Source organism: Oryctolagus cuniculus, chromosome 3, assembly GCF_051225735.1.
Source record: "Oryctolagus cuniculus isolate XC-2025 breed Fujian yellow rabbit chromosome 3, ASM5122573v1, whole genome shotgun sequence".
NCBI lineage: Eukaryota > Metazoa > Chordata > Mammalia > Lagomorpha > Leporidae > Oryctolagus > Oryctolagus cuniculus.
This window is the reverse complement of record NC_142869.1, coordinates 146,657,341-146,681,679: the sequence shown is the minus strand read 5'-3', so window position 1 is coordinate 146,681,679 and position 24,339 is coordinate 146,657,341. Positions and strand designations below refer to the sequence as shown.

The 24,339-nt window shown below is 43.0% G+C and overlaps 1 protein-coding gene and 1 pseudogene across 7 annotated transcripts in view; one reads left to right on the top strand and one right to left on the bottom strand.

Moving 5' to 3' along the window:
• Positions 1–24,339, top strand: part of CACNA2D1 (calcium voltage-gated channel auxiliary subunit alpha2delta 1) — a 516,209-nt gene that overhangs the window by 409,559 nt on the left and 82,311 nt on the right. For all 7 annotated transcript variants that reach the window (XM_070069807.2, XM_070069805.2, XM_070069806.2 and 4 more), the window contains 2 exon segments: positions 1,164–1,214; positions 4,201–4,300. In XM_070069807.2, the coding sequence (XP_069925908.1) occupies positions 1,164–1,214; positions 4,201–4,300 (151 nt within the window).
• LOC103348708 (zinc finger protein 330 pseudogene) lies at positions 10,457–11,993 on the bottom strand (annotated as a pseudogene).

The window sequence follows — 24,339 nt, the reverse complement described above, 5'->3', positions numbered from 1 at the left end:
TGAATGCTGGCAATGTGTAATAGTGGCAGGTGTTATTCTTGTTAATATTACTCCAAAATGTCCTTGATTGTTGCATGTAGACAAAGACTACTATATCGCATGGTTCAGGTTCAGGATTTGGTTGTCTGGGGAGAAACTTGCAAGTTAAGTGCCAACAACCAGGAGAAGCAGTTAGTATCCTGAACTCTCATCTCATTGAGCAGCATGCCAGGTGGTATGAACTAGTTTTGCCTTTATGGGAATGCACCCACAGCTTTGCCAGCTTCCCTTCTAATAGAGAAACAAGAGTGGGTATAGATTTTAAACTCTGCTTTATCAACACACAGTCCTGGGTAGATTTTTTTTTCTATGCTTCATGTTGTCTGGAAACCAATTAATGTGTTGCTTGGAAGGCTTCTGAGAAGTAAGATTGAGACCGGTGGCCAAAGAGACCTCCAAAATAAGTAGAGGGTTGAGTGCAGGTGCAGCTGTCACTGCTGCGGCAGACAAGCAACACAAGTTAGTCACCTGCACTCAAGCTTCTCTCCATAATTGCTCAACCATCTGCATAAAGCACTCACTCTTCTAGATTTCTTTCAAAGGAAGAGATTTTGATTTTTATGGCTGAGGTTGAATTTGGGAATCAACATTTTAAACTGATTCTCCCCATGATTCTTAAACACAGTCGAGAATCACCTCTTGACTTCTCATTAATAACATTACATAGTTCACTATTTCTAATTACTGGTTTGTTTCATTTTGTTGAGTTGCTCTTTTATGTTCTTAGACCATGTAGTTTTTTGCACTTAAAAATATGACAGTCTGTCACTTGTTAAACTGACTTTTCAATCCTGTGGCCCACAATTGGTGTTTAGAATAATTTTTTTCCAAAGACTGTCATTACTGAAGTTAAATTTTTCCTGCCAGTATTAAAATGTTTCTTTTGTTACAAGTATCAGAACAATACATTTAAAGTCTCATGCCTCTGGCATCTCTGATGTTATGTTAAATATACCTTTCTTCAAGCTGACATTGTGAATAAAAAACCATCCTCTCCTGAGACAGAATACAAGTATGTTTGTGCCAGGGAAATGCCTTACCTCAGAGATCTGTAAATATCATTGCAATAAATATCAATGTTTGATGATTTGCAAGAGAAAAAAGTATTTATCTCTCTGTTTCAGGTACATCCAAGGTGCTGCATCCCCTAAAGATATGCTTATTCTGGTGGATGTGTGAGTAGCCCAACTTTCCATCTTTATACACTGAGGATTTGGGAGTATTTACAAATAACAGCCATAGGCCGGCGCAGCTGCTCAATAGGCTAATCCTCTGCCTAGCGGTGCTGGCACACCGCGTTCTAGTCCCGGTCGGGGCGCCGGATTCTGTCCCGGTTGCCCCTCTTCCAGGCCAGCTCTCTGCTGTGGCCAGGGAGTGCAGTGGAGGATGGCCCAGGTGCTTGGGCCCTGCACCCCATGGGAGACCAGGAGAAGCACCTGGCTCCTGCCTTCGGATCAGCACGGCGGTCATTGGAGGGTGAACCAATGGCAAAGGAAGACCTTTCTCTCTGTCTCTCTCTCTCACTGTCCACTCTGCCTGTCAAAAAAAAAAAAAAAAAAAGAAAAGAAAAGAAAAAGTAAAACAAATAACAGCCATATATTGGAACCAAGACATCTTTTTTTTTTTTTTTTTTGACAGGCAGAGTGGACAGTGAGAGAGAGAGATAGAGAGAAAGGTCTTCCTTTGCCGTTGGTTCACCCTCCAATGGCCGCCGCTGCCGGCGCGCTGCGGCCGGCGCACCGCGCTGATCCGGTGGCAGGAGCCAGGAGCCAGGTGCTTTTCCTGGTCTCCCATGGGGTGCAGGGCCCAAGCACCTGGGCCATCCTCCACTGCACTCCCTGGCCACAGCAGAGAGCTGGCCTGGAAGAGGGGCAACCAGGACAGAATCCGGCGCCCCAACCGGGACTAGAACCCGGTGTGCTGGCGCCGCTAGGCGGAGGATTAGCCTAGTGAGCCGCGGCGCCAGCCTGGAACCAAGACATCTTTGATAGGTCAAAAAAAGACCCTAAAGAATAATTATGTTGACTTATATCCAAAGAGGATATGTTAAGCCAGTAGCAAAGTAAACAAAATTTTATTATTAAAATGGAATCTATGTTAGAATGGAAAAATATGGTTCTAAAGTTCAAGTGTTTGGAAAAATGATTTAATTCTAATTTTGCTCTACATTTTGAACAATATTAAAGAACAGGATTGCTAAAACTAAGCAGTTTCTCTTAAAAAATGGAGAAAAACGTAGAAGCATTTAGCTGGCACTTTGTCATTTATGATTCAATTAACCTTTAGGAATTTGGTCACAAAAGAGATAAATATTAAATGTCAGTACTGGGACTTTTTCCAAGGAAAAAAAAAAAAGGCAAGAAAAGCTCCAAGAGTTTTTACACGGTCATTTTACTTATTTGTTTCATTGTTTCGAGTTAATTTATATGTCTGAGTGCATATGTACACATTTCTAATAAGATTGAGTATGTACATGTGGAACACTGAGAAGATTATGTCCTGTTACGGAGATGTACTTTGTAACACTAATATCAACTAATTAAAGCACTGAGAGTAAGAAAGCATATCCTTATAGGTCTTTTGGCTCTTTGGAAGAAGAAAAATACAATGATTTGTAGGCAAATAAGTACTTATTACAAGCAAATCTCAACATTTGGATTTTTCCCATTTTGATCTGAAATTAAAAAGTTAAAATTAGTTATCAAAGCCTTATAACCCAGCTTGAGAAAGAGAGAGTATTGAATTTGACAAATGTAACTTAAATGTTAATTTTTATTTAATTTGTTAAAAGGCATTTTAGCCACATGTTGCCTTAATTAAATTATTCTGAGTGTTAGAAGTGAATCCATGAAGTTCTTCTCATGCACAAATTGAAATGACAGTCCAATATTTTTTCATTCTATTGGTTGTGTGGTAATTTACAGAAATAATTTCTCAAATTAATATCTCTAGAAGCCAAATGCATATCCTTAGATTGAATGTGTATGAAATTGAAATAACCATACATTGAAATTATCTCCACAGAGATGTACTGAGATTCTTCTATATATAATGTCATAATGTAGAGACAAAGATGATCAGGATATCATCCCTGATCTCAAAAATGATTCAAATACAAGAGGAAAGCAAAACCCCATTGTCAAGGAACTAAGATAATTGCAGAAAGTAAGAGATAAAAAGAGTGAGAGGCAGCGCTAAAGGAATCCGCAGAAGGAAGACAGCACTTTGATGTATTGTTGGGTATTTAGTGGGTGACCATTTGGTATCAGAAGTTCCTAGATCGGGACCTGTTTCCAGGATTCTTACCTGTTAGCATGTGGAGGAGGTGACGGAGCGCTGGAGGGAGTGGCTGTTACTTCAGGAACTTCATGTTGTGAGGACTGAGCCAGAGAGGAGAGGGCTGCAGAGGGGACCACGGCCTTGGATACTGTGGAGCGAAAGGCACGAGGGAGGCTGTCTGAGTGGGGAGGGAGAAAAGTTGGATGACCAAGACTCAGACTGGTTGCTATCAGGGACATAAATCATTGAACATGTTGGGGAGTAGTTGCAATGTTGGACATTGAGTCTCAGTTTTTAGCAAGTAGGTAAACGAGTGAAACTAAGAAAACCTTGGGAGCTAGCACAATGGAGAGGCGAGTGCTTCCTAGAGATGAAAGGCCAACTCTGCAAGTTGGTGAGGTGAGTTCATAGAAGATCATAGAAATGTAGAATATGTAGAGACAAGAGAAGGCCAAGCCCTAGAGATAACCACATCAGGGAGCAGAACAGGGCATTGTTGCCCACCAGTCTTTAATGGGCTTTATAGCATTGATTTAACCAAGTCAAACAATGGGCTCCTCAGGGCATTGACTGTGCCTTTTAACCTCTGGCTAACAGAGCCAGTATTTAAGATATATTTTCTGAATGAGCAAATATGCCATTAGCATCCTTATTTTTAATCATCAGTTGACAGGCAACTTTTATAATTTTGGTTAGGAATGCATATGTACTGATTGGGGGTGAGGGGAGGGCAAGACTTCTTGTAATTCCCACTGTATCAGTCAGTCTTTTTCCTCTACTGATAAAGACCAAGGTGTCATTTGCATATTCTATAAATGACCTCACTGTGGTGTTGATAAAATCCCTGGCAACATGTGTGGATCCCTTTGTCTGCTCTTACAGGAGTGGAAGCGTTAGTGGACTGACACTCAAACTCATCCGGACATCCGTCTCCGAAATGTTGGAAACCCTCTCAGATGATGATTTTGTGAACGTGGCTTCAGTAAGTAGAAGATGACTGCATTTTCCTGTGTAAATCTGCAACTTCTGTCTCCACTTGACTTCAGGTCCTTTATGTTTTTATTGAAATGTGCTGAGAAGTTTTTGGTAGCTCACAAGACTGAGCTGTCTTGTCCTAGTTCCTTATTCTTCTGTACCACTGTGGCAGGCTCCTTTTTGAGTTTCTAAGGGTTGATTCCTGGGGAAAATAGTTGAAATAATGAATATGAATGAAAAGTTTCTCACATTTTCTGCCTCACTCAAGAGCGTAAGCACATAATATGAGCCTCTTTCTTTACTCACTGGTACTGCTGAACTGCTAAGCAGAGCTTGGCAGTATGATTCTATCTCAATTTTCTACTCATTGCGGTGCTCCTTTTTCATCCTGGATACATATCCATAAAGTATTATGTTTTGAAAGTGTGTTTTTCCTATTAACACAAGAACCAATAGACATTTGAATGTGCTCTTATTAAAGTCTTATTTCTGAAGATACATCTTCAGTCTTCCTGCTCTTAGCTAAATGAAACTGAACTTTGATGCCAGCAAAACAAATCAATGTTACATTGCCTCATTCTTAAAAAATTTTTTTTCAAAAATTCATTTATTTTGAAACTCTACTCTTTGAAAGAGTAGAGTTCAAAGAGAAAGAGGGGGAAAGAGTTCAAAGAGAGAGAGAGAGAGAGAAATCGAGATCTTCCATCCACTGGTCCACTTCCCAGATGGCCTTATTGACCAGATTTGGGCCAGGCTAATGCCATGAGCCAGGAGCTTCATCCAGGTCTCCCACATGGATACAGGGGCCCAAATAGTTGGGCCATCTTCTGCTGATTTTTTAGGCCATCAACTGGAAGCCAGGTCAAAAGTGGAGCAGCTGAGACTCAAACCAACACCCGTATGGGATGCTTGCTTTACAGGCGGTGACTTAATCCACTGCGCCACAGTGCAGGTCTCATTATGCCTTATTTTAACTCATAGAATTTATGGAAAATATTCCAATGTCTGGTGGACACAGTTTCATATTTGAAAGGGAAATACCCATAGACATGTTTGTGGAGGAGGAATTTGCGGCAAGGCTGTTTTGTATTGAACGGATAAGAATGGATCTGTCTCTGAAATCACTTGGGGGGAAGATGTTGAAGCAGCTGGTTTGCGACAGATTTACTGCTTTCCCTGGAAGGGCTCCACCAGGGGATAAAAAGAAGGCAGGAGAGCTGGTATAATCCCCCATCAACTGCTGCAACAAGACTGATGTTATTTATTGAGAGGAAGGGAATTCAGGTCTAAAAAACATTTCGTTTGGTATCCCTGGCCAAGGGTAGCTATGGTAAACAGGACTCAATATCTATGAGGCAGGATAAATGGAAGCTGTTTGGTAGTGTAAATAATTACGCAAGGAGCCCGGGCAAGTTCTTTCTGATGCTTCATTCCACCGGGGCTGAAGGATGCATCGCCAACACGGGAAGGAGTTGGGAAGACATTTTTTCCATCTAAATTTCTGTCTGTTTCACGTAAACCTTTCAGACTCCTCTAGTTTGTCTACACCCTGACATTATTTAGTGAATCCTGATACTGCATAGATCTCTGATTCATGTCGTCTGATTTTACCATCTGACGGCCATGTGTCAGCTCACATTTGTTTCAGCAGAACACAAACAAGTAACGTGTAGTGATTGATCTCTCTAACAAGATGATCAGGAAAGATGCTTACTTCGTGTTGTTATAAACATTGTTCATTACAAAGGCACTGAGATGGTTGTTAACAAAATATTTTCTTTGGCGTAACAGAAGAGAAAGTCTTAAAAAAAGAAAGTCGTGAAAACATTATATTCAGTGCAGATTTGAGGAACATAGTGCAATGTGTATAAAAACTAGCAGATATTAAATGTGGTTAATATCTTAATCTGACTTTTTTTCTGAGAAGTGAGCCTCACTCATTGATTCAGAGATAAATAATAGATTATTTGGGAGATTATCACAGGGAGGCCACCCGAGGAGTTGGGAGTGAGGCAGGTGAAGAAGGAAGCCAATTCAAGGACCTTAATTTACTGTAAATGAACTTATTCGGCTACATAATTCTGCAAGCTACACAGAGCATTCGCTCCAGAGTTATTCTATCCAAAACCCAAAGTAGATGGGGAGTCCTATACCGGCCTTCTCCATGTGTCAGTAGAACAGACTGTGGCCACAATTGGGAGTACTGAACCCCCAAAAAAGTGTTAGGTGTTTGTTGTTGGAAGGCTGGCCAGCTACCTTGTCCAATCAGTGATATTAACAGTGGAGACTAGTCACAAATATGAAATACAAAAACAAAGGAACCAAGGTTCATGCATCCTGATGGTGTGTTGCTTGGGTCAGAACCAAGTCACCATTTATATTTTTTCTCCTCTAACAGCCCTGGTACCTTCCCTCCCAGTTGGCCAGCTCTTAAGCTGGTAACTTATTTGGTGGGATGACCAAAACATTCACCCCAGGAGCCTAGGGGGTCTGTGCTTTCTATGCCCACTCAAACAGTGGCTTCTGCATTTGTCCCTTCACAGTTGTCACTTGTCACAAAAGGCTAGAGTGAGTCTTCTGAGCCCCTGCATTGTCACCCCTCCCCACGTTGTACAACTACAGACCTCATGATAATCCCCAGGTCAGCTGGAGTCCTGACGCTGTCAGTAGGATAACTTTGTTTTGTTTTGTTCTGCTTGCATACTGGTGTAAGGCATGAGAGGCTCATAGTGTCTGCACAGTAGCTGTGGACTTAAGTTGAGTGAAACCTTGCTGTGACCCTGGTAGGAGCATTGCCCAACACGCTTCTTCTCCCTACACTCCAACAAAGCAGATTTGTGTTCAGTGAAATCCACAGTTGCAGGGATTGGAAGTACAGATTTCCCACGTGGATCATTTTGAGTTATGAGGAGAGGGGATATTCCTACTTCTTCCCCTCAGTTCCCACACTCATGCATTCTTCCTTTTGAGGCAGAGCCATTGGAATGGAGGGGAAACCTGATTTGTAGCCGTTTGCTACCTTTTGGTGAGCAGAAGGTAAAACTGTAGTTTTGTCTTGAACAGATAGGCCTTTCTCATTAAACAGATTTAATGATATGGAGAGTCTTAGAGAAATATTGACAATGCCTTAATGCGTGGTGTGTGTGCACACTTGTGCACAGAAGTGTGTGCTGTCCTTTCTCTCTGATGCTTTTTGAATGCTCAGGAAAGCTACAGAGCTCAGCTCTTGTGTCTTCGGGGATGCACAGTGATAGGCAGTGAGGAAGCTAAGGAACGGTTCTAAAATTGATTGTGATGGTAATTTACCCACAGAGCCTCACGCTTTTCTCTGCACCTCGTGCATATGAGCGTGCCATTCCTTGAATGACTTACGGTGCCATCTGTATTAATACTTGAACAAAGCTGCCTTGAACCATGAGAGAGAAAAATCAAGCAGCTTATTTGTATGTTTCGACGTCTTAAGTTTCTTTCTCCTTTTCAGAATGGTAATTTTCATGCTTAGATCGTGTTATAAGATGGCAGAACTAATGCTGCATCCTTACTAAGTATTTCTGCTCTCTCCAGGGCTGGTCTTTGTTGCCGAAAGGTAGCCTGCTGCTAGACAGGGCTGAAATGCAAGCTTAGTGTAGCTGTTTTCTAACTAATCCCCTTACATGCTTTGATAGGAGGAGTGGTAGATGATAGGAGCAGCAATTCCATCCCAGCATGTTCTGATTTACAGGCAAAATTTCAGATGTTGGCACGAGAGAGTGGGATTTGTTTAGGAGTGTGAGGGAGTTTGACATCTGAGCAGTAAAATACTGCACGCCAGGAGAGGACGGAAGGAAAACTGTCTGCTGTCTGGGTGAAAAGTTAACAACCGAAGGAGATGTTGAGGCGTTTCAGGGAAACCACGTATGTTCTCGCGTGAGAATCTGATCCAGCTCTTAAGTTGTCATGAGGAAGGTGAGGCACTTGGAGTGTTCTTCCTGGAAGCTGCTCTAACGCCTGGTCCTTATCTAATAATGTCAGGTTTCTCACCAGAAAAAAAAGGGGGGGGGGGATCAAAATATTCCTTACAACGTCTTTGCTGTTGCTTATTTGAATAACTGTTTTCTTTAAAAAAATTTTCTAGCTTTTGTTAGATTTCATTCACAGAGCAGCAGCAGTTCTAGAATCAATGGTCTCTAAGTACACATGTGAAATGAGGCTTGAGCTAGCATGGTTGGTACTCCACCTAGAGTCTTTACCCCCAGTGCAGGCTACCAATTTCCTGGCCCAGACCTCTGTGTGAGGCAGGCCTCTGTGGTTCAGGCATCTCGTTATGAACAAACCATAGTTCTCAATATGATATTCTTAAGGTCCCAAAAGCATTTGTTTTCCATGGCATGCAGCCCCAGCATTTGTTGTATCCGTTGGAGTGGAGACCAGCGTTTTGATGGGACAGTCCCATGGACACGTTGTTCCTGCATCAATGACATTATAAGGCTTGTACCTGGTTTAGTGGTCTGCTGCTCATTCTTCTCAGGCAATGCTGATTTTCACATGTCCTTGTAGAATTGCATTAGGGACAGTTTGGAAGCTTTGAAACTATTGGTTATATGACCTCATACAAGTGTCTTCAGGCTTATCAATTTCTGTCTCATTCTCTTTTTCAAAAGATTTATTATATTTATCTCAAAGGCAGAATTACAGAGAGGGAGGAGGGGAGACAGAGATCTTTGGTCTCCTGGTTCACTCTCCAAATGGATGCAATAGCTGAGGCTGGGCCAGGCTGAAGCCAGGAACCAGGAAGTCCATCCGGGTCTCCCACGTGGGTGGCAGGAGCCTAAGCACCTGGGACATTTTCTGCTGCCTTCCTGAGTCACATTAGCAGGGAGTTGGATTGAAAGCGGAGCAGCCAGGGCTCCAAACAGCACTCACACCTGCACTCTGTGGGATGCCAGCTTCGCATGCAGCAGCTTAGCCCACTGCACCAACACGGGCTCCATCTCTTCTTTAAATGTCGACAGAATCACATGGAACTTGCCAAAGTATCAGTGAAAGGAAAAGTCACATGGAAAGTGCCATCTACTGTGAGTGTTACTGTCACTAATATTGCTGTTATTACCTTCTAACGCTCTTCTACCCACTGTCGGGTAACAGTTCATCATGGACCTATCTTACTTCTTCAAGTCTAAGCATTAACAAGCAATTTGCTTAGATTTGTGTACAGCCTAGGATAGTAAAGATAGAGACATCACCTTCCCCGGAAGAGATTTAAACTGCAGAGTAGTTAAACTGTTGTCTCTCTCTGGAAGGGAGCAGGGGCCAGCCACCAGCCACCCTGGCATAAGAGCAAGCCCTTCCTCATCTTGGGATTCTTGCCCAAAAAACTCCTCCCGGCTTGCACAGGTGCCCCCAGCCCTCCTCTGTTGTATCCTGCAGTAATTAGGATTTGGGGTACTAGAGCTGTTGCTATTGATTGTTAAACTGCCCTTTGTCTCTGAGCCGGAGGGCTTGTGGTGTCCCTTCTGTTTTCTCAGAAACTGTAGGAGGCTAACTTCTGAACTTGCAATGAGGGCAAAATCCCAGGCTCGCCACAGTTCCAGGCTGGACTGTTGAAAGTCAACGGAGTGAGTGGGGGCTGGTTTTCATATGGAGTTGCTCTGGGCGGCAAGTGGGACACAATTTTAATTGCTCATCTTTTTTTCTTTGAATGTGAAATACTAGATTTATTCAAAAAGAAATGAAATTGCCTGAGGAACACATCTGTAGTGATAGCGCTTCTGATATGGCTCTGCTGTCAAAAAATGGCCAAATAGTCACTTTGTCAATACATTTGAGAATGCTAATAAGCACTATTCAGGACATACATTGTGAGAAAGAGACTGGATGAGCAAATTGCTAAAAGAACGTAAATATCATGCAACTAAAGATAACATAATACTTAATGACAATTTAGATGATAACATTCATTCTGTGGACAGACATAAAAATACAGCAATTCATTTTATCTACTACATTTTGTAAAATGAGATATAATGAATTATAAGCAGTGTTTTTATCAGTTCCCATAAAAATACTATGCCCAACCAGTTGGCCCAGTAAATGTGACTAGTCTTTTGCCCAAGGCCAGAATGGTAGGATTTTGAGACATCTGCATGCGATTCATCAGGCACACATACATTCCTGCCCCTCTCGCCTACAGACACCTGCAGGCAAGCAGTGCTTCCTGGTTCCCTTCCTCCTCATAGGGACCATAGCCACTAGCACAGATCCTCTCTCAATTCAGACCAGTGACTAAGTCTGATGGCTCAGCATCAGAATCCTTTCCACCTGCCTCCGCATCCTCTTCTGCTTCACACCCCACCTCCTCCTCTTCATGGTAACCACACTCCCACATTCATCAGATGAAAGGCTTTTCCAATCAGCGTTATACCCAGAAGCTCCATTGCCCTCTTCACTGCCAGCCCGTGTTGACCTGCCTAGATCCTTGGTCTCTTGAGTTGCATGGCCACATTTAGGGCCAGGAGGCTATTCCCCTTTTTCTTGCTGACACATGTTTTTAAAGGTTTATTTATTTATTTTAAAGGCAGAGTTACAGAAAGAGAGAGAGAAAGAGGAGACACAAAGAGATCTTCCATCTGCTAGTTCATTTCCCATAGTGGCCTCAATGGCCAAGGCTGGGCCACGCCGGAGCCAGGAGCCAGGAGCTCCATCCAGGTCTCCCACAGGGGTGCCAGGAGCCCATGCACTTGGGCCATCCTCCGCTGCTTTCCTGAATGCATTAGCGGGGAGCTGGACAGGAAGTGGAGCAGCCAGGACTTGAACTGGCTACCCATAAGGGATGCCGGCATTGCAGGTGGCAGCTTAAGGGGCTGCACTGTGCTGGCCCCAAAATGATCATTGTTTCCCTTTCTTCAAAGGAATTTCTTTTTTATGATTCATTAATTTTGTTTGAAAGGCAGAGTTGCAGAGAGAAAAGAAGAGATCTTCCATCCACTGGTTTACTCCCCAAATGGCCATAAGGCCAGGGAAGTGGAGCAGCCAGTACTCTCTCCTGCACCCATCTGAGATGCTGGCATCACAGGAAACTGCTTAACCTCTGCTGCACAATGCCAGCCCCATTGCTTTCAGCACCTTGCTCTTTGTTTGCTCATCTCAGAAACAAGCCTTACAGTGGAGACACGAATGTGGACCAAGCTGATGGCATGAAAACACCCTTACATATTTCTACTGCTAAATGCTGGCAGCTGGCTTGATGCTGGAATTGATCATCTTCATAGAGAAAGTGAGAGCAAAAATAGCAACTGAGTATTCTGCCCCTGTGATCCCCTACACCTGGTTCACACTCAACACACTCAGCATCTATAGAGGGCAGGCACTGCACGTGTACTGAGACGTTCCTAACATGGTCCACCCGGGTTTCGCCGAAGCCACATATTGCATCCACCACTCCCAGAGCTGCACATACCAGCATGCTCTATGACACAATCGCAAGACTAAATCATGCACTTTTGTTTTCCCACACTGTGCACGGATTGGAAACTGTGTGCAGAATTACAAAAATAGCAACTAATGCTCAATTCTTCTGCCATCTCTGACAGTTGGTCACATTCCACTGAAGCATTCCGTGGGTGTTCAGCTAAATCCACAGTGCTTCTCGATGCTGTTAGTTGTTTTTCGCATTCCCCATAGTTCTCCACATTCTTCCTCACACCAGGCTTTCTTTTAGGCATTTTTCCCTTCCTTCTCGCACATGTGCTGGGCCAACCTCGCTTACCCTTGCTGGGAGGCTGGGCTGCAAGTGCAGTAAATCCTACTCATGAGCCAGGGCTCAACACAGGCCTTGGTTTGTCCTGAGTCCAAATAAAATAACAATATTTGGCATGTTGCTGAAGCTTTGTTGCAAATGACATCAGGAAGAGTAATTTCATTTCACATCTGGTGGAATAACCATCCATTTAAGAGTTCAGGAAATCTTGATGTTGATCTACAGATCAGGTATGTCACAAATGAAAGGGTCACACTTTCTACTCTTGCTATGTAAGAGGTCCCCTAGGGCCGGGCAGTATGAACCTCACCCCATAGCCACATCAGACAGAGGCTGTAAATAGAGAGCCTCAAGCTCCACCACCCAGGAGCAAGACTGCATCTGGCCAGCCCTGCAAGTGAGCCTTCCACAGGGTTTGATCCATTCACTGCTATTCGTAGACACACATACTCATGCTCATTCTGGAATTGCCACTACTTTCTGTCCATTGTAGCAGTGCTAGCTGGGTACCAGGATTCGTATGTTAACTTTTAGATTACTTGTTTGAGAGGTAGAGAGAGAGAAGTTCATGTGGTTTGAGAGGTAGAGAGAGAAACCCATGTGGTTTGAGAGGTAGAGAGAGAAGTCCATGTGGTTCACTCTGAAAATGCTCACACCAGCTGTGGGTGAGTGGAGCCTGGGAGCCCAGGAACACAGTCCAGGTTTTAGATTATCAGAAAGAAGGGAATCAGACACATCTTTCTGGGACTTATTATTATACCTCCACTAACCTGGATTTTAACAGATTGGTAATTTACAGAATTCTTCATTCTGTGGAAGTTTGTGGGATATTTTCTTTCATAGCCATTGGCTTTTGGTGGGGGTTACAGAAAGAAGGAGCAGAATTAAGGTCATTTAGAAGAATCAAGATTCTGCTACCAGAGACTTGTTCTTTAAAGGCAAAGACAAGTACTTTTAAAAGCAGTCTGCATTGGAAAGACGCATAGAGATATTATAGAGCATGAAGAAATAACACTGAAGGACAGGAGAACGTAGGGATTACAAGAACAGGCCAAAGAAATCAAGGTTACTGAGTTTTAATTAAGCGATGCCAGAGGATAACTTAATTGCTTTGCAGATATAGGGATAGTTTATAGCCAGGTGTTGACAAGTCTGATAAATATTTTTTTCCTTTAATAATTACATACATGGTTTACTAAGTTTCTGGTACTTTGAAGTTAGTTGTTTATGTGGTTTTAAAACCGCAAAGTAACATTCAAGGGAAGGCAGATATTTTAATTCTAACTGAGGTATTGTCTTTAAAAATATGAAGATTATGCTTGTGATTATAAAATAATATGCAAGAATCCTATTGTAAAAATGAAAAAATAAGAAACTAAGGAGGAGGGTGGATGCTTGGAGCATGAGTGGGAAGTAGCTGTTAAATCTGTATAAATGAAATACATGAAATTCATTCACTTTATATAAATAAAATTCTTTAAAGTTATTGATCCATTTGCTGGAGCTTGATGGACTGAGAAATGACTGTGTTTCGGTACTTACTGGTTAGTTTTTCAAGTTACATTCATTTTGTTTTGAGTACAGGCAAAAGGGATAGTTTAGGCTGGCCTGAACTACACACAGAGCGGAATCCTTCAGAATTATTTACATTCAGTTATTATATTTGCTCTTCATTATTTAGTAGACTTGAAATTCCAAAGAAAGAAAAATGTGAACTGATATACTGGAAGTACTGATTTGCACAATGCAAACACTTTCATCTTAATTGTTAATGAAACAACACCCCATTTCAGCCAACTTCTCAGGGGTTGAAAAAGCATTTAGTGAACTCTTGTAAACACTATAACTTAAAATACATCTTAGACGTGAAAATCTTTTTTTTAATGTTACAATGTAAGGAGCTATGTCCTAAAGTAATAATTCATACAGTTTTTCTTAGAAACTTCCGATGCATATACTGGGCATTTACTTTTTCCTGCAATTGGTTTCCCTTTCTAATGTTTTGTTCAGTAATTCATGCTTACTAACCCCCTTTGCAAATTATTGCAGTGTGTTTTCACTCCCGCCTCTGTCTGCTCCACATAACCCTGTGCTCAGGGATTGTCACTACTGAGGTCTTTGTCTGTTCCATAACCAAGCCTGTACTTTTCACCTGTGTAGTTGACCTCAGCGGGGCAGAGTTACCGGGCAGTGTCATTCTCACCACCGCTTGTTGCTCCCAGCCAGATGCCACTTCCTATTCACAAGCACTCACTGGTGAGGTCCATAAACATGTGTGTCCTTCCTGCGTGGTGCTTGTCTGTGCGGAGAGGCACTGCTTGGCAGCCCCTTCCATTCCCCGTGGCGTAAATCCTGATGCGTCCACATCCAGTTTGCAGACGGCACCTCCCCCAGCTCAGCTCTTTGCTCCGAAGCTGCCTTCTCAGGGTCGTCCTCCTGATCTCACTCCCAATCTGATTATTCCGTCACGTTAGCCATCCACACGTGTGCTCTTTATTTACTGTACCCCTGGTTCCCTCCTCCCCATAAATGAGGGCCTCTTTGGGTGCAGCAGCACCACTCTGTGTAGGTGTTACTGTGTGTGTGTCATTTCTGTGCACACAGCGGTCATTCTGGAATTGGCACTGCTTTCTTTTCATCGTAGCAGTGCTAGTAGGGTATCAGGATTTTTGTGTTAACTTTTAGATTTACTTGTTTGAGAGGTAGAGAGAAGTTCATGTGGTTCACTCTGAAAATGCCCACACCAGCTGTGGGTGAGTGGCGTCTGGGAGTCCAGGAACACAGTCCAGGTCTCCTAGGTTGGTGGCAGGGACCCAACTACTTGAGGCATCACTTGTTGCCTCCTGGGGTCTGCGTGGACAGAAAGCTGGAGTTGGAGCCACAGCTGGGGATGGTTGGGAGGCATTCATATGTGGGACATGCACATCCTCACTGGTGCCTGACCACTGGTCTAGTAGTCATATTTCAATTCTGTCCTTAGAAGACCAGAGTCCCCTCACTCGAGTTATCAGGGCTGAGGTATCTCCAGTCTACAAACAGAGACATGCCCATCCCTCTGCTCTGTAAGCAGACCAGTCATCACCACCCTGTGATTGCCATGGTTTCAACGAGGGCACGTTTTCCAGGTAATCAGCTCTAGGCGCCATGCACCTAATGGACATATTGATCAGGTCTGAATCATAGTGTTGTTAAGCAGAAATTGATCCCAGAGTATATGATCATTTGATAATTTCATTTAGGTTTTTCTTTTGGAAGCTGACATTCAAATTTCCACAGGGCTATGAAAAGATATTTGTAGTAGAACTAATACCCATAAGATTACTGTGTCTTGAGAATAATGGAATGGGAAAGAAAGCTCCCCATATTTCCAGATGGACAAGTTCTGTAGAATCAAAATTGCACTGTGGTTTATTAAGAGATGGCTGAGAATATATAATTGTCAGGCAGAGATGAGCTAAATACAAATTGCTTTGAAGTGAAAGAGTAGCATGGCATTAATTGATTGCTGGCAATTCTTCTAAATGCATACGATTAGAGAACTGTAATATTTCTGTAGACAAATATAAACACAATGTAATAAATATGATACACAAGACTGTTTTTTAGAAATCTGTAGAACACTCCAACAAGAAGGAACAGACTGAATATTGAGTATATTGTGATTCAAATGAATGGGAACATTTGTTTAAAAATGAAAATTCTATTTAAAGGTTTGACATATGATGATTTATCCTTGTAAGCAAGCATATTGTATGTTTATAATTATAATATGATAAAGAATTCTTTCATTTGATTTATATATACAATAGTCCTTATTTATGGTTTTGTTTTTTATTGTCAAACTATCAGGTGAGATCCAGGTCATCATTTTGGAACTTCCAGTTCTTTCCCAAATTTTTGTTTCAGAAAGCAGGACACTGAAGCTTGGAGGAGATTGTGGTTGTGCAGTGATGGTGGCATGGATTTTGTGAGAGAAAGGGCCTAGATGAGACCTGTGTTTCCTAATTGAATTAAAGTGCAAATTCTTTATCAGTATGTTCTGAAATTGAAAAAAAAAATACTTCTTTAGTTTTTATTTATTTGACAGGCAGACAGAGGGGGAGGGAGAGAGAGAATCTTCCATCTGCTGAGTCACTGCCTAAATGCCTATAATAGCTAAGTCTGTGCCAGACCAAATGCAGGAGTCCAGAACTCAATCCAGGCTTCCAGTGTGGGTAGCAAGGACCCAAGTACTTGAACCATCCGCTGCTGCCTCCCAGGTCTGCATTATCTGGAAGCTGGAATTAGAAAGCAGAGCCCACACTCAAACCCAGGCCCTCTGGTATCGGATGCAGGCATCCTGAGGGGCATCTTAACAGCTGCATCAAATGCCCACCCTGTTTCTGTTTGGAATTTTTAAGGTTTATTTATTTATTTGAAAGGTTGAGGGGTTGGGGGGTGGGGGGTGGGGAGACAGATCTATCTTCCATCTGCTGGCTCATTTCTCAAATGGCTGCAACAGCCAAAGCTGGTCCAGACTGAAGCCAGATGCTAGGAACTCCATCCAGGTCTCCCATGTGGGCGATAGGAAAGCAGATACTTGGGCCATCATTTGCTGCTTCCAGGCCAATGCACATCATTGCCAAAAATCATGGCTTAATAGCAGTACCTTTTTTGCTTTTATTTTTATTATTTTCTTAAACATTTATTTATTTGAAAGGCAGAGTCACAGAGACAGGGAGAACATATGGTATTTGTCAGCTACTATTTTATTAATATAGTCATTATTACATTGTATGATCATAATAATGAATATAGAAAGAATAAGTTCACAAAATGATGGAAACAGGAAAGGGATAAAAGTTCCAGAAATATACCCCAAATCTTAATTTACCATAAAGAATGGGTCATGAAGCAATAATTATTCAGTAAAGGAAGAAATTGGCTATTTGCAAAGACAAATGGCTGAATTCACTTGTCACCTCAGAGTATTGAAGAGAATAAATTCTACCTTGGCTAAACACCAAGATGTAAAGTAAGCAAGGCAAAAAAAAAAATGAAACATTAAGACAGATTATAAATGAGTACTTATCTGATGGGTGGATGAGTGATTTTCTTGGAGTTATGCTATGAATTCATGAAAGGGGACTGGCATTTGGCAGAGTGCTCAGGCCACCGGTTAGAATGCCCCCGTATCTCACGTTGGAGTACCTGGGCTCAGTTTCTGACACCTGTTTCCTGCTAGCACATACTCTGGGAAGCAGCAGGTTATGGCTCAAATACTCAGTTCTCTGTCACCCACCTGTGAGAGAGACCTGGATTGCGTTACGGGCTCTCAGCTTTAAGGAGTTTGAAGTGTAAACCAGTGTATGTGAGGTCTGTGTGTGTGCTCACGTGCACCTGCTCCCTCTGCTTCTCAATTAATTAAAATAATGGAGTAAGTTCATAGATTCAAATGAACAGGAGCAACAGGGGATGACGTTGTGGCACAGCAGATTAGTGACCACCTGCAGTGCTGGCATCCCATGTGGGTGCTGTTTCAAGTACCCACTTCTCCACTTCCCATGCAGCTCCCTGCTAACGCAGCTGGAAAAGCAGTGCAAGATGGCCCAAGTTCTTGGGCCCCTGTACCCACGTGGGAGATTCAGATGGAGCTCCTGGCTTCAGCCTGACCCAGCCCCTGCCATTGCAGCAGGGATTGAACTAGCAAATGGAAGAACCCTCTGTTTGTCCCTCTGTAACACTACATTTCAAATAAATAAAATAAATCTTTAAAAAAAGGAGCAACAAATTGGGAAAAGACTTACAATTCACAGAACTCTGTGGAAATTAATATATGAGGAAAAAGTTTTACTTGACTAGTAATCGATATTCAGGTAATTGAAATATTCAAGTACCCTTTTCACATGTACTTTAGGATAAAAAATGTTAAATGTTTAGGAGAATGCAGTAAAACTGGCAAATATCCTTTAAATTGGTGCAGTTTCCGGAAACTACTTTGGTGACAGATACAGAATTCAGAAGTCATTTTTTTTTAAGATGTATTTATTTGAATGGTAGCGTTACAGAGAGAAGGAGAGACGGAAAGAGACCTCCACTTGCTGGTTCACTCCCCAAATGGCCACAATGGCCAGGGCTGGGCCAGGCTGAAGCCAGGATCTAAGAAGTCCATCCAGGTCTCCTATGTGGGTGGCAGGGGCCCACCCAAGGACCTGAACCATCCTCTGATACTTTCCCAGGAGCATTAGCAGGGAGCTGGATTAGAAGTGGAGCAGCTGGGCCTTGCAACATAGCTTTAACCCGCTATGCCACAGCACCAGCCCCAGAAATCATTCTTACCTGGGACTATATCCATACCTTTATGGATACTTATCAGCTTTTTAATGTATGATTTAGAGTAATCATCTTGTTTGTATATAATATTTCCTAGTGTCCAAATTTCTTGTGAAAAATACTTAAAATAGTTGTAGAAATATTTTTATTGGGAATATATACAGAAAGCTTAAACATAACCAGGATTCCCAAGATCATGACCCAGGTTCATGCTTTCCTTTTCGTTTCCTACATTGCCATCTTGTGGCCACAGTACAGATAGCATCTGATACTATAATTTGTACCGCTTATTATGCAGAATTGTTTAATTTACTTTGTTAGTTTATATTAATCATATTTTACATGACATAAATGTACGCATTATTCTTTATAATTGTGTATTATGTAAATAACTTTACTATTTTTTTAATTTAAAACTAAAAAAGCCATGTTCCAAAACACCTGTAGGTCGGGGTTTGAAGTTTCTGTCCTTACCCATCATCCTCACGACTTGAGCTCACAGATTTTTTTGCACCCTGTTTATTCCGTGTGAGCTGAAGACGGAAAGCAGAAGACTAAGACGTGCTTAGGAGATTATTTAGGTACTGAGCCAATTCAAAAGCTGAGAAGTGTCGTGTTCCATTTTCCCTGTTAGAAAGTGTCAGGGCTGATCAGGGCACAGAGCACCCTTAGGCGTGGCTGCCTTGTAACAGCATAGAACCCATGGAGCAGGAGGAAGATGGGCTTTGTGAAGTGGGCGCAGACTGAGGGGCCAAGATCCGGTGACCCCAGGCGGAGGGATTGCCTTTGTCCCAAGCCGTAGTACTTCTGAGGTGGGACTGCGAGAACCCACTCCCCCGTCCGTGGGACACCTGACGCTCCACGAAGGGTACCTTGCAGTTGCCCTCCCTGACACAGGGCACCGTCTGGGGACTTTGCCGCTTCTTGGACCTGGCAAGATGTCATCGTTCATGTCCCAGGAACATGTGACCAGCACTAGTCTCCACTCCTCCACCTCCAAACCCCCTAACCCCCAACAAAACGGTTTCGCAGAATGATCTGGTACCCAGCAGAGGACGTCAAAACACTAAATAGCTGCTGTCTTCACAAAACCAAGAGTGGGGTTTAGCTGATGTGAGAAATCAACGGTTGGTTTGGCATCCATGGGTCTTCTAGTTGGATGTGTGTGCTTGCCTATGGTGTTTCATTGGAAGAGTTTTGGAAGCACTGGAATCTCTAGCTCATGTTAATCCCAGAAACTGTTTCCAGCACTAAACTAACCTTTGAGATATGTTGTCTATCAGAAATTGGCCTTTATTTACAGCTTACTCATGAATCAGGAATGAGTTAGGGATTCTTTCTGATATCAGTGTTGAGTACACTAATTTTTTTTTTTTTTTGCTAAAGTAATTGTAAGCCGCTACAGGTGCAGTTTATTTAACATCTGCTTTTGTGCTAGATGATGCCAGGTGCTCCACAAACCTTCATCTGGCTGTTTTAACAGTGTTTACTTGGACAGAATACTTATATTTTTGAATGCCCCAGTGTAACAGCAGGGTGCGGAGCGAAGCTATGGTGCATCCAAGTGTGTTGCTTCACTGTGCATCACCATTTTGCTCTAGCTTCTAATTCTCTTAAACTGCACCTGCCAGAGGTTAAGCAGAGAATTCATAGGTTTGTTCCATAAGCACGCACAGCCTACCAGTTAAGTGCCGAGGACTGAAGCTGCCAGTGATGGGCTGATCTTCTGCAGCCGTGTGGGCTAATCATCCAATGGCAGAATCTCTTTACAAAGATAGCGCACGAAGAAACACAGGACTACAGCTGTGTTCCAGAGAACGGGCGACAGGCAGGCTGATAGTGAAGTGATCTGATCTCATCAGGGACAGACCTGAAAACCTTTGTGAGAAACAGATGTGGGACTTGGTGGGGCCATCCTATAAAGAAGGAAGCAGAGAGGTGGTGGGCCGAGGAGCAGCGTGCAGGGTGGGACGCGAGCTGCCGGCAGAAGGAGCAGATGCTGTGTGGGGCAAGCTCTGGGATTCCTCCTGGGTGCTCCTCTGAACCCTCGTGCCCACCTGTGCAGGTGTGCCAGCAGAGGTTATGCTTTGCGGTTCTAGTAGGCAGCCTATGCGGTTGACTGCTGTGGGGTCAGACAATCAGTGTGATGATAGTCTGTGTCTCTGATTACAGCACACAATATTCAGTTTTTGGGGTGGGTGCTGGGCACAGCAGTTGAGACCCATCCCATGCCTGAGTGCCCAGGATTGAGTCCTGGCTTCACTTCTGATCCCAGCTCGCTGCTGAAGTGCACCCTGGGAGGCAGCATGTGATGGTTCAGGTACATGGGTCCTTGTCATCCACATATGATGCTGGAGTTGACTTCCCAGCTCCTGGCCCAGCCCCAGCTCCTAAAGGCATTTAGGGAGTGAACCAGAGGATACATGATCCCTGTCCACCTGTCTGTCTCTGCTGCTCAAATAAATAATTTTTTTAAAAAATCTTTACTAGGAAAATATATACACACTTAGAAAAAGAAATATTTTCTTACTAGATAACAAAGGAATACTTTCCTTAAGTTTATCTTTTCACTCATGGTACACAATTTCAAAATTTGTAATGCTATATTAGTCAACTTTTGCTCTGAAGTTTTTTTTTTTTTTTTTTGACAGGCAGAGTGGACAGTGAGAGAGAGAGACAGAGAGAAAGGTCTTCCTTTTGCCGTTGGTTCACCCTCCAATGGCCGCCGCGGCCGGCGCGCTGCGGCCGGCGCACCGCGCTGATCCGATGGCAGGAGCCAGGAGCCAGGTGCTTTTCCTGGTCTCCCATGGGGTGCAGGGCCCAAGCACCTGGGCCATCCTCCACTGCACTCCCTAGCCACAGCAGAGGGCTGGCCTGGAAGAGGGGCAACCGGGACAGAATCCGGCGCCCCGACCGGGACTAGAACCCGGTGTGCCGGCGCCGCTAGGCGGAGGATTAGCCTAGTGAGCCGCGGCGCCGGCCTGCTCTGAAGTTTTTAATATGTGTTTTTTAATATTTACTATGAATTAGTAATTCTTTTTTTTCAAGATTTTTTTTTTTATTTGAAAGGCAGAGTTACAGAGAGGCAGAGAGAGAGAGAGAGAGCGAGATCAATCGATCTTCCATTCACTGGTTCACTCCCCAGATGGCTGCAATGACCAGAGCTGCGCCAGTCTGAATCCAGGAGCCAGGAGCTTCTTCCAGGTCTCCCACGCGGTGTAGGGGCCCAAGCACTTGGGCCAACTTGCACTGCTTTCCTAGGCAATAGCAGAGAACTGCATGGGAAGTGGAGCAGGTGGGACTCGAACCAGCACCCACAGGGGATGCTGACCTGCTACGACATGGCGCTAGCCCCTTGATATGTGATTTTAAATATATATGTAGGCTCTTGTTACTAACAGCTGCAATTTCAGTTGGTGAAAATGAAATTTTATATTTCCATATAGACATAGATAGGTGATGTGTCTTTATTAATATGAACGTATTTATGTTCTGAAAGGAGATACATCCAGGTTGCCTGTGGAGGACATGTTTGTACAATTGCAAGCTTTTAAAACTTCTCACGACTTTCCCAATAAGATTTGCTACAGGGAGGAACAGTTGGTATGCGATTCCTTTCTCTGCATTATTTACGAGTTTTATCACAAGTGCAATTGTAGTATTTCTATTATATGCCACTAAATTTGTATGTAATGAATTTGCATTTCACCAGTTAAAGTGGCTTAATGAGATGCTTCACTTTTCTATATTAAAAGCATGTCAAGGCCCCCAACAAGACTCAGGGCAACACACCATTCAACTCTCACCTCCTGAGTAACTCGTACCTTTATGATGATCCATGGTTTAAGTAGATCAGCAAGTAAAATCCCTTGTAAGCATTTCTACTAACGTCAGATATTATACTATTCATATATTGGACACCTATTTTCTGTAACTTTCAGGGGAATTCACATTGTAGTTTCAAAATGGAGCATGTACAAGAAGGTTATATCAAATTCTCAAAGAAGGGGAAAGTGATGAAACAGGCAGTGGCACTGTTCATTTAGACGCGGGCAAGTTAACTTTTTAACATTCGAATGTATAGAAATCAGTCAATAAGTATGTTGGGACTTTCTCATTCATGAGAAATGCCTGAAAGTGGAGCTCAAACTAAAAATGAGACAGGTCTTGTCCTGTAAACTTGTAAACTGTCTTGACACTTTACACCTGCATGCACAATACTTTATGTCTGTGCCGTATACTTTATGTACTGTTTGTCTCCATTCTCTACAGACCTTCTGTCACCTCCCTTCTATGTGTGTGTGTGTGTGCTTATTTATTTGAAAGTAGAACAACAAAGAGAAAGGGAAAGAGAAGGAGATCTCCTAGCAACTGGTTCACTCCTAAAATGGCCACAGCAGCCAGGGCTTGGGTAGACCAAAGCTAGGAACCGGGGACTCCATCTGGCAGGGACCCAAGTACCTGGGGCATCTGCTGCCTTCCCAGGTGCATTCACAGGGAGCTGGTTTAGAAGTGGAGCAGCTGGGACTCCACCTGGCACTCCCATATGGATTCCAGCATCACGAGTGATGGCTTAGCCACCCAGCCTGTGTAATGTATATGAGTTAGGTGGGCAGAGTTTAGTCCTCAGTTTCCGTCTCTGAGATACCCTGTCTGTCCCCTGAGACACTTCCCCCTCTCATCATCCTGTATAGTCCAGTCCCCTGCTTCCCCTCCCATCTCCACAGGAACGTGCCCTTTACTTGGTTTTCTCCTGTACCGCTGCCTACTCCACCTTTAATCCACATGACTTTCAACCAGATTTCCAGGGTGAAGATTTCTGTTCTGCTTTTAAACCTTCCATCAAAACCTCTTTTGAGATTCACACTTGAAATGTCATCTTTTGTTGACATCTCCACTTGTGTATCCTGAATATATTGAAATCTTACCCTCAGCTGAACTCTCTCTTCCCTATTCCTGAATATTCCAGAAACCAGGCATTCCCCAAGTCCTCCAGCCACCCCGGTACCCATGGCAGATGCCTGGCAGTTATTCAAGATACCTACTGTGTTACTCAGTCACATAGTAAGTCCATCTCTGCACCTTATCGTTTCTTTCTCAAAAACATGTCTTGAATCCTCCCTTTTCTGGCCATCCCCACGAATAACAAAGCCACTACCCAGGTGCTTCAGAATGTGTATGAAAAAATGAAATTAAAAGATAAGTTTATCTTGGTGTAAAAAAAAAAACCTTGAAATACATGCACAAATTTTTCATAATATTTATTTTAAAATGATTTATTAGAGAATATGAGCTAGATCTATCCCGTCTGCTGGTTCACTCTCCAAATATCCACAACAGCCTAGGTGAGGGAAGGGTAAAGCTAGAGCCACAAACTCAATCCAGGTCTGCCATGTGTGTGTCAGGAACTCAACTCTTTGGGCCGTTGCTGCTGCTTCCAGAGTCCACATTAGCAGGAAGCTGGAGTTGGGAGCTGTAGCCAGGTATGAAGATGAGACGCAGGCATCATAGCTGGTTGGTTAAACACTGGGCTAGTGCCAGTCCCATAATATGCCATTTTCATGCATTTTTGAATAGTCCTTATATAAACATTTTTAAATTCCATTTCCATGACTTTTTTGAAATATGCTCCTATATATTGTCTCTCTCTTGCTGTCTCTTTCTCCCTCTCTCCCTCCCTCCCTCTCTCTTTTCTTCCTCTCTCTTTTCTTTTTCCCTATATTCTCTAGTTCAAAATATAAACTTATCCATCTTAGTGGAAATATTGTCTGTGCAAAACCAAATGGTGCTGTAACTTCTGCATCACAATTAAAATCCAAACAGTTTTTTAAAAACTCAACTCAGGTTGGCATTGTAGCACAGTGGATTGAGCCACCGCTTATGGTACCAGCATCCTATATGGGCATCAGTTTGAGTCCTGGCTGTTCTGATTCCGATACAGCTCCCTGCTAATATGCATGGGAAGGAATTGGAGGATAACCCAAGTTCTTGGGTCTCTG